At 37.9% G+C, this 10,324-nt stretch overlaps 1 protein-coding gene across 1 annotated transcript in view; it reads right to left on the bottom strand.

Annotated features, from left to right (window-relative positions):
- Window positions 1-4,929: 4,929 nt before the first annotated feature.
- GPR149 (G protein-coupled receptor 149) overlaps window positions 4,930-10,324 on the bottom strand; it is a gene marked incomplete at both ends in the record, with an annotated part of 43,869 nt that continues 38,474 nt past the window's right edge. Inside the window, 1 exon segment of the mRNA XM_083363538.1 lies at window positions 4,930-5,502. Coding sequence (XP_083219664.1) covers window positions 4,930-5,502 — 573 coding nt within the window.

Raw genomic sequence — 10,324 nt, 5'->3', positions numbered from 1 at the left:
ATGATTTGGATGAGGGAATAGATGGGGAACTCATCAAATTTGCAGACGACACCAAGCTGGCAGGAATAGTCAACGCTCCAGAAGACAGGCTTAAGATACAGGAGGATCTGGACAGACCTGAACACTGGGCGCTATCTAACAAAATGAAATTCAATGGTGAAAAAAGTAAGGTTCTTCATTTAGGCAAGAAAAACCAAATGTACAGGTATATTATAGGGGATACCTTGCTCAATAGTAGTAACTGTGAGAGGAATCTCGGAGTACTAGTGGACAATCACTTAAATATGAGCCAGCAGTGTGCTGCAGCTGCCACAAAAGCCAACACAGTGCTAGGCTGCATTAATAGAGGGATAGTATCAAGATCACGTGAAGTATTAATACCACTTTACAATGCCTTGGTAAGGCCACACTTGGAATAATGCATCCAGTTTTGGTCACCACGATGTAAAAAAGATGTTGAGACTCTAGAACAGACATGTCAAACACAAGGCCCGGGGGCCGAATCCGGCACACGAAGTGGTTTCATGTGGCCCGCGAAGCCATCCTGGAAACAGTGAGGGAATGGCCCCCACTGCCTTGGCCCTGGCCCAGAGACCCTCCTCCTGCCAGAGGCCCTCAGATCTGTCCCACTCCTGCCCGGGCCCCCATAGGCACCCTTGATGCGAACGATGTAGAGCTGGCCACACCCACCCAGTAGGCCATACACACTCTAGCCAGGCCCCCCTGTAGGCCACGCCCACCCTGGCCATACCCACCCGGCCCCCTGAGGGCAACCGCAGTGCTGATGCAGCCCTCAATGAAATTGAGTTTGACACCCCTGCTCTAGAAAGAGTACAGAGAAGAGCAACAAAGATGATTGGGGGACTGGAGGCTAAAACATATAGGGAACGGTTGCTGGAATTGGGTATGTGTAGTTTAACGAAGAGAAGGGTGAGGGGTGACATGATAGCAGTGTTCCAATATCTCAGGGGCTGCCACAAAGAAGAGGGAGTCAAGCTATTCTCCAAAGCACCTTAAAGCAGGACAAGAAGCAACGGATGGAAACTCATCAAGGAGAGTAGCAACCTAGAACTAAGGAGAAACTTCCTGACAGTGAGCACAATTAACCAGTGGAGCAACCTGCCTCCAGAAGCTGTGAATGCTCCAACACTGGAGGTTTTTAAGAAGAGACTGGACAGCCATTTGTCTGAAATGGTATAGGGTTTCCTGCCTGAGCAGGGGGTTGGACTAGATGACCTCCAAGGTCCCTTCCAACTTTACTATTATGATTATGAATGCTCTCTGCACGAGCAAGAAAGATAACTGTGAAAATATCTACAGACCCCTCACATCTTGGAAATAAACTGTTTCAACTTCTTCCCTCAAGACGACACTATATGGCATTGCAGACCAGCATGATTAGACATAAGGACAGTTTTTTCCCCCATGCCATTACTCTGCTTAACAACTAAGTCCTACAGCACTGTCAAAATACTTAGTAAAGCTGTATTACTATGATACTCCTCATCTTTCCTATTACCTACTGTATCCTTATCTTCTTATGACTGTAACTTTGCAGCTTGTATCTTACAATTTATATATTTTTTGTACCCTAGTATGATTTATGTTATTTGGGGAGAAATTGGATAGTTTCAGTTTGGTATTAAAATGGACATTGGAAGTTGGACTAAATTCTTGGAAGTATGATGAAGTTTGTGTGTATAGTCATTAGAGGTTCTTAAGAAATTAATAGAAAACAGGACATAAAGCTGATTGGCAGTCCCGAACAGTGAGAATTTGGAAACTTTAAGAACAGAATTTTCGTTTCAGTCTTCAAAAATTAGATTTAGCCCATTCTTTAGAACTCAAAATGCTCTCCACATTTGTGCTTTGCAGCTTCAGTGACTGCAAAACACATCATGACAGGAGTTCTGAATTAGTAATTTGAACAGCTTGAAATGCCCTAATTGAAAAATTCTCTTTGAAGTTGATGAAAATCAAGGAAAGGTGAAAGATAAATTAATCATTTTAACTAACAGACTGATTACTTCAATGCAGATTAAAAATAGAACTGGTAAACAAGAGCAGTAAAATATCTGCATTTATTTTATTTATTTATTTTAATTCCATTTATATCCCGCCCTTCTCCGAAGACTCAGGGCGGCTTACAAGCTTAGCAGTAGCCTTCATTCTATGTATATGCCTGCTTATTAGGGCTTTCACACAACCCCCAAGCGGCATTATTACAAAGTCAGCTTATTGCCCCCAACAATCTGGGTCCTCATTTTACCTACCTCGGAAGGATGGAAGGCTGAGTCAACCTTGAACATCATAAGAATATGGGCAGTTTAAGGATGACTTAATCAGCAATTCCCTGTATGATGGATCCTTTGAAATCTCTGCACTGTTGTCATTTGAAGGAATTCCATCAAAATGTGTGCATCTGAATTTAATTAAATTCAAACCTTATTGTAATAGCTATTTATATATATCTCAGAATATACCTTTTGGGGCACAGCAAACTGTTGAGAATGCCTGTGGATTTCATACCATTTTCATATAGTACAAGAAAGATGCAAAATTCCTATAATGAATTTTGGAGTAATATTTCCCCCACCTTATTGATGTTTCTGCTAATACACCTGGAACCAGACTTCTTTCTCACTTTCGAAACTGAAGTGAGATTTGACAAACTAACATTGTTTATATTCTTATTGATTAAAGGAAGCATATGATAAAGTGAACAGGCTTGGATTATGAAATATTTTGCAAAGGTGGAATTGAATATTGGCTGTTGAATATGGTAAAAGTGGTATATGGTGGAAGTAAAGAACGAGTGACAAAAAAGTTGAGTGCTTGACAAATGTTTCAACATTAAGAAGGGAATAAAATGAGGATATGTGATGATCTTATGGTTGTATAATATATTGATGGATAAATGTATGCTTCTGTTCATTAGAGGTAAGTTGCTTATGGATTTCAGCAAGTGTGCACTGTTGTATATACACAATGCAATGTTGGTTGCAGAAAACCTGAAGATTATATGATGCAATGAGAAGAATGGATCTGAAAATGAATACATCAGAGACAAAGTTAGTTGTGTTCCACAGATAAAATGATTGAAAGACGGCCAGTCACATATATATCACTAAAAGCTGCAAGAAGATAAAGTCATGTTCTTGGGTAGAATGTTTATTAAAGTTGAAAAAATGGATTGTAAAATCAATTCTTTCTTGATTATTTATATTGTGGTAACTTTGTAGTAGTTCTACTGGAGCTCAATTTGTGCAAATACTGGGATAAAACTCAGTGCTAAAGCAAGTAACAGGACTCTTTTTAAAGTTTATACGGCACAGAGCAATTATTTCAAAATATGAGAGACATATTTCAGTTTTGTGAAATAAAAAACTGAATACAAGAATTAAAAAGTGCAGACAATTTTGTGTATCTCTGTACAAACACACACAACATTTTTATAATAATACTCCTTTGAAAAATGGCTTTTGACTACCTCCACTTTCATATGTATCCACATGGAGTTAGCCCAGTAATAAAAAATAAAGCAAATGGTAGAAATATGAAATTAGAAAGACACACTCTCTCTCTTTCTTTCTGTCCTATTCCAGTTTGAAGTGGTTTCAGTATTTGGAATCATGCATAATCTATGTAAATCCAATGGAAAGGAATGGAAATTATTTTTTGTTTTTCAAAACTAACTTTTTGAAGCTAGAATGAGAAATGGAGCTGGTTTCCTTATATTACTTCTCTGTCATTGGCTCCAACAGGAGAAAAAAATACTATGATCTCTAAGTACCTAGTCTTAACCACATTCTGATGAAAGCAGTATATAGCATTCTGTATATTCATAGCTTTTATAGCAGATCTAGTTCATAATGCAGATAGTTGCTTACAGTGGTTCTCCTATTTTGTCTACGACATCCATAATATTTGTATATGCTTTATGGAAAAAAAGCTCTTTAATGTGTATACATCAGTGCAAAAGCCTTTCCAATCTATATACCATACTAGTTTAAAAACAGGTTACGTTTTTACAGCTTTCTTGAAAACAAAATGTGACTATTTGCAATGGTCATTAATCACTACTCCAGAAGGATAATAAGATCATTGGGTTAAAATGACCAAGAAGTTCCTTCTGTAAACAAGTGGCTATTTCGCATTAATCTCTACACTTAACACTGTTCACAAATGGCCAGTCACAGCTATTGTTATGTTGACTAAATACACTGAAAGATGATAGCAATTTTCTTTCTGGTGAAAGGAATAGACTGAATAGTGCTGCACCTGGTGGAACTGGTCTGTATTTGGAAACTGGTGTGGTGAGCAATTGGATAGCATGCCATTAAAGAATGCCAGAGGTGTGGCTAGGTGGGAAGTCAAAACCATCTTTATCCTTTTATCAGAAATATTGCAATATTGTCATAAGGTTGAGGCCAGATTCATTTTGCCTCCCATCTCAAATCATATAAAAGCTAGAAATCACTTTAAAAAAAAGACTGGGGGTCTGAGGTAACTCATGGTCCCCCTGAGATTGTTGTCTGAGAGGCTGCAATCCTTTAACCCCAATTTTTAATCCAGGATTCGCAGCCTCCCTTGCATACTCCTCAAAGGCCTCACTTTTGGCTCCACAACTAGTGCAGCAAAACTGGCATTAAGAGTAGAGATTTGAGTTGCTTTATCAGGAAATGTCCAACAGTAATTTTTCAGAAGGCAGAAAGGGAAATCTGTCCTAGCCAATGATCTTCCCTCTTACCCTATTTGTAAGGAATATAACAAAATATTCAGCCTTTGGAAAAAGTATGTAATGTTCTGTTGTGAATGTGTTAATGTTATTCAATTATTTTCTCAAATGCCATGAATAAATGGTTCAGGATCCAAGCAAACTTAAAAAACGAGGGTACAAATTATTCAAGGTCACTTTTTTTCTCCATTTTAGTTGCCAAGCCCATCTTCTTCTCTTTTCCTGTATGCTGTGTTTAACATTTGTATTTCTTCTTGATAACCCTCTTTTTCCAAGTGCTGCTTTTTACTGTTCTGCCTGTGAGCTTCGACAGTGTCAGGAATGGATATGTTCAGATCACTGTTGGGATTGCTTGACGGTATGAAGAGTGAATAAGATGCTGTTTCTCCTAAATCACATGAGACAAATCTATTTTCTTTCCGAGAATAACGTAAGGACGGAGACCGGACCTGGGCAGAGGATTGGCTAATATTACTAATGATGGAAACGGTGTCCATGGCTTCTTCATTGTCACAAATTTCAAGCACCTCTAAGTGAATCTTCACGTTGGTGTCAGTAAATGTGGTTGGAGAATCCTCAGGATTTGGCTCATGGCCCACACTCTTGGAGCGATACACTTCAATTTTCTTGGATGCGGGAGTGATTTTTTGTCCTTCTGAGCTTACCTCATATGTAGATAAGGAGAGGGTTTTTCCTGTGGGAGCTTGGAGAGACACAGTTCCTTGAAATGCACACAGAGGAATAGCTAAGGCACCACCTGAACGCTGAAATGAGAAAAATTGTTACTATTTAATGTTGCTGCCACAAGCGAAAAACAGTTGTCAACAATTCAATTACATCTCATTATTTTCACTGCTGTGTGTTTGAGAATACTTAGATGTAATTGATGGTATAAAAAACATACTTCTTTATACACAGTTCTTATTCTGAATGTGTGAAACAGAATTTATCTACCATGTATTGACTCCTTCTGTTTCCCACATAATTGCACAAAACTCACTATTCCCTTTTACATTTTATCCATTAAGACAATTTTGTCCTTGCAGGTATTAGCACCTGTCCAATGTTGTCCGAATTTGGCAGCTAAGCAGAATTAGCCCTGGTTAATACTTGAGCAGAAGATCTCCAGAGAATACCAGAGCTATATGCTATATGTTATCCTAAAAATGATGCAAAGTTACCAGATCTTCATAATGAAATAATTAACTTCCTGGACAAAGAAAATCGATCCTTTAATCTCATTTGCTCATTTGGGATGTATCAAGTAATTATTATTAATCAGTCAGTTGATTATGTTGATAAATTGATTGGTTGATTTGATCGGAGTATATAATTTTATAAACTAAAGGCAAAAAAATACAACATGTAAATAAACTGGGCCAAATAGCCAATTCAGCCAGATATTCCTCAATGTACAACCAGTTGCTTAATGACCACTTGAAATTATGACAGACTTTCCCAGAGCTATTTATGACCCTCTTTCAGCTCATGAAGGCTGCACACCCCTGTGGTCACATGATCACACTTTAGGTGCCTGACGACCAGTTCACTCTAATGGCTGTTTGGAGCATCCCACAGTAATCTGACTGTGATTTGCAACATTTTTTTGTCAGTTCTTGACTGTTATCTTTGTATTCCAGCAATAAATGGGGCAATTAATGCCCCAGGTTTGCTTAACAGTTGCTTAATGACTGTTGTAAAAATGTAATTTTGAATCCGGCCATGTGATGCCTTGACTGATGATCATAATAACTTATGACTATAATTTTGGGTTTGAAATAATTATGGTTGCAATTGGAGGACTACCTGTATCTCTGCAGTAGAAAAATATATAAAATATATTTGCAATAGAAAAATATATGAAAGATGAATTCAGTTTCATTTTCTCTTTTCATTACCCAGGCTGTTGAAAGTGCAGAACAGAAAGTTTTATTATTTTTAAAGACAGGAAGAGAGAATCAAGTTTAAGAGATCAAGGTGACAATCTGATACACTCTTATCTGGAAAGAAAAACATCTCAATCTACTCCTGAATACACATGCGTAAGCTTAGCTTATAGGAGATATGAACAACAAGAACAAAAATAGACAGATTTCTGTGCTACAGGGAATCAACAAATTGTGCTTTTTCCAGAAAAAAATAATCACCAGTACTTTTTTTTGTACTGAGAGTCTTAATTGACCTACACCTCCAATACATGGATCTATTTTGTCTTTCTATAAAAGCAGGTCAAGAGAAAATGTGTGTAAAAGTCTGAAAAGTATATCTAGTCTCACCACTGAAATTGGTAATCCAAATGATGAAGAAGTTATGACATGTTAACTGTGGTGGTACAGTGATTAGAAAGTGGTAATGCAGGCTGACTGCCCACAGTCAGGAGTTCAATCCTGACTGGCCCAAAGTTGACTCAGCCTTCCATCCTTCCAAGGTCAGTAAAATGAGGACCCAGATTGTTGTGGGCAATACTGCTAAGCTTGTAAGCCGCCCTGAGTCTTCGGAGAAGGGCGGGATATAAATGTAATAAAAATAAAAATAAAATAAAATAATAAATAAATATGCTGACCTCTGAAACCATTCAGAGAGTGCTGTAAAGCAGATGGGCACCGGGACCGGTGCCACGGAGAAAGGTTTTTCCATGGACCAGAGGGGGTGAGGTTTTGAATACTGCCTGGATCCCAAGGATGGAGCTTTGCTTGTTTGTGTGGTCCACTTGCTGCATGTTGCAGACCGGTGCTGGTCTACGGACCAGGGGTTGGGGACCCCTGCTATAAAGCACTATGAAACAGTATATAAGTCTTGCTATTGTATCCCAGACAAATTGATGTAAACTGCAGTATATGGGCTGTAATTTAATGCTAAAGAAGCACCAGCTGTAAACATTGAAGGATTCCTTTGTACTTGATTTTTCCCCCCTAATATACCTTTGTATTCATGTCTACAGCTTGGAGCCTCTGTCTAAAATCTGTTCAGGGCATACACCAACTGAGATGAAATGCTTAAACACCAGACTGGATACAAAGGAAGATTTTGACTTTAGGTTTTGCTAATTAGATTTCTGGCAGAAAGCAGTCAATGTTGCAGGCTATAAAAAAATTCAGGAGCAGAAGGAGCACTTCAAGTGAATGAAGTGTGAATCTTGTTGAACAGAATGGAAATCTAGAATCATCCCTGAAAAGGCTTTTTGGTACAGTTTCTGTAATGGAATGTGTGGATGACCTTGGGGGATAAGGAAGAGATGTTGCCTGGGACAGAGGTTCCCAACCACTGGGCCATAGCCTACTACCAGGCTGCAGCCTGTTTGAAACTGGGCTGTGGAAGAAATAGTCAAGTGCGTGTGCATGAAGTTTCACTCACATGAGTGGTGGGCAAGCATGTGCACACGTACAAAGTTTCACTCATGTGAGTGGAGCACACTTGAGCTTGCACACAAAACTCCACTTGCACAAGGAAACAATGGATAATAGTAAAGTAGCTCATTGAGTTGTGTTTCCTGTCTGGTTTACACAGGTGGACTGACAGTTTCTAATTATGGAATTGTGTTTGCATTTATGCATTCTTTTAAGCAAGAACTACCAGATATATTTGGGAGATCTGTTCTTTCTTTCTGTTGTTAACCATGACCTTTTATTGTTCTTCCTTTCTGTTCTCTGCTTGGAGAAGGAAGGGAGGGAGGGAGGGAAGATGTTGCTTTTATTACTCTGAAAAAAATATGGACAATCCTATAATGAAAACATCCATGGAAAACAATGACAATGTCTATGTGGAACTATTTAGTTTAAAGAACATCTTTCATTTTCCCTGGTGTTGAGTTATAGTCTTCTTTCAATTTTTCTTTCCACATATTTCTCCACAAGAATATAATGCAGTGCTGCTCAGCAAGTGGAAAAAAGGACTTGGAGAGAAGATGAATGGAAAGAATAAAGGATGAATGGATAGATGGGAGAATTGTTTGGGCATACTACTGTATAAATTAATTCATTCACAAGCCAAGCACTTTCTACTCTTGCAATCTATGTATAATCACAAGCTTGCATTCCTGTAACATAGTTAGAAAATGGGACAATGAAGCAAATCACATAGAAGGAAGGATGGAATTGTATAGCTGAAATCTAATTTAATTTTCACAGGAACCTACTACATACAGTAATCTGGGTTTAGTTCTATTCAGCCACTACTTGGAAGGAAAACTTTCATCTGAGTGAGAGAAACACTATCAAACACCAGAGTAATTTTTCTTCAAGTTACAAATCTGAAGAACTACATTGATTTGTTCCTGATGAAAATACTGAAAATGTCCAAATGAATCCTTGAAGAATATTTACAACTTTGTTCCAGCAATTCTCTTTGTTTCTATGTCTGTTCTCACCTGCCTCTCCCAAAAAACCAGGTCATCACTATTGTCTTGTTTGACTGTTTCAAAAGGATATAATATTGACTGTCTCTTGCTAGTAATTTTACAAGGGTAATTATCCATAGTGTGCAAATGTGAGCATATTCTCCTGTCCTAATATTATCTATATAAAGATAAATATATATATGGTCATTACTTCTGTCTTCAGAGCTATTTTATATTAAAAAAGTATTCTTTTTTCCTGAGAGCTGCCTAGATCTCTGTGGTGACTGGCAAGCTATAAATATCCTGAGTGCAACATTATGGAGATGGGGACAGATTGCTTTGGAGTGAGGTACACCAGGTATTAGTCCATAAAGTAGCTACTGTAGCCACAGCAGGACAAATATTTGGGACAAAAACAAAGGTAAAATTTGATGGAATGTACTTGATATTTAAATGAATTGAAATTATATCAAATAATTACTGTGGAGTTAAATTCCTTTTTCTTATCAGGAAAGGATGGAGAGAACCAAGGGGAGACAATCCAAGGGGATAGCTAGTAGCTAATATAGTAAAGTATTAGAGGAACAAATCTGGTTTCTCTGTTCAGAAACCAAAAGAAAGGCTTTGTATTGTATGGAGAGCAAGCAACTAAATTTTATTTTTAATGTGTGCCAATGTGCCCACAGTAAAAAAGTGACAACAAGGTTATCTTATCTTATCTTATCTTATCTTATCTTATCTTATCTTATCTTATCTTATCTTATCTTATCTTATCTTATCTTATCTTATCTTATCTTATCTTATCTTATCTTATCTCATCTCATCTCATCTCATCTCATCTCACCTCACCTCACCTCACCTCACCTCACCTCACCTCATCTCACCCTACCCTACCCTACCTTACCTTACCTTACCTTACTTTACCTTACCTTACCTTACCTTATCTTATTGATATCAACGCTGCTAACATCAAATGTTCTTGCTTTGAAAACATATGGAGATGCAAACTTTTTCTTTAACTTGTGTGTTACTCTTAGAGTTAGAAGTAGATGATACTTGGGGGGAGGAGGAAGAATGTGTATGGGAATTAGTTAGACACAATAATATCAAAGTAGTGCATGATTCAAGGCTGTTTGAAATAAGATGATAAGAAATGGTGGGTTGGAGAACTGGAGGGAAAGTCTGCATTTCAAACTAATTGGAGAATGTGAGTTATGACTATCAATTAGAGGAGGGAATTGTGCTTTGAT

The sequence above is a fragment of the Vipera ursinii genome (genome assembly GCF_947247035.1).
Source record: "Vipera ursinii genome assembly, chromosome: 5".
Lineage (NCBI taxonomy): Eukaryota > Metazoa > Chordata > Lepidosauria > Squamata > Viperidae > Vipera > Vipera ursinii.
This window is presented reverse-complemented; position numbering and strand designations above follow the sequence as displayed.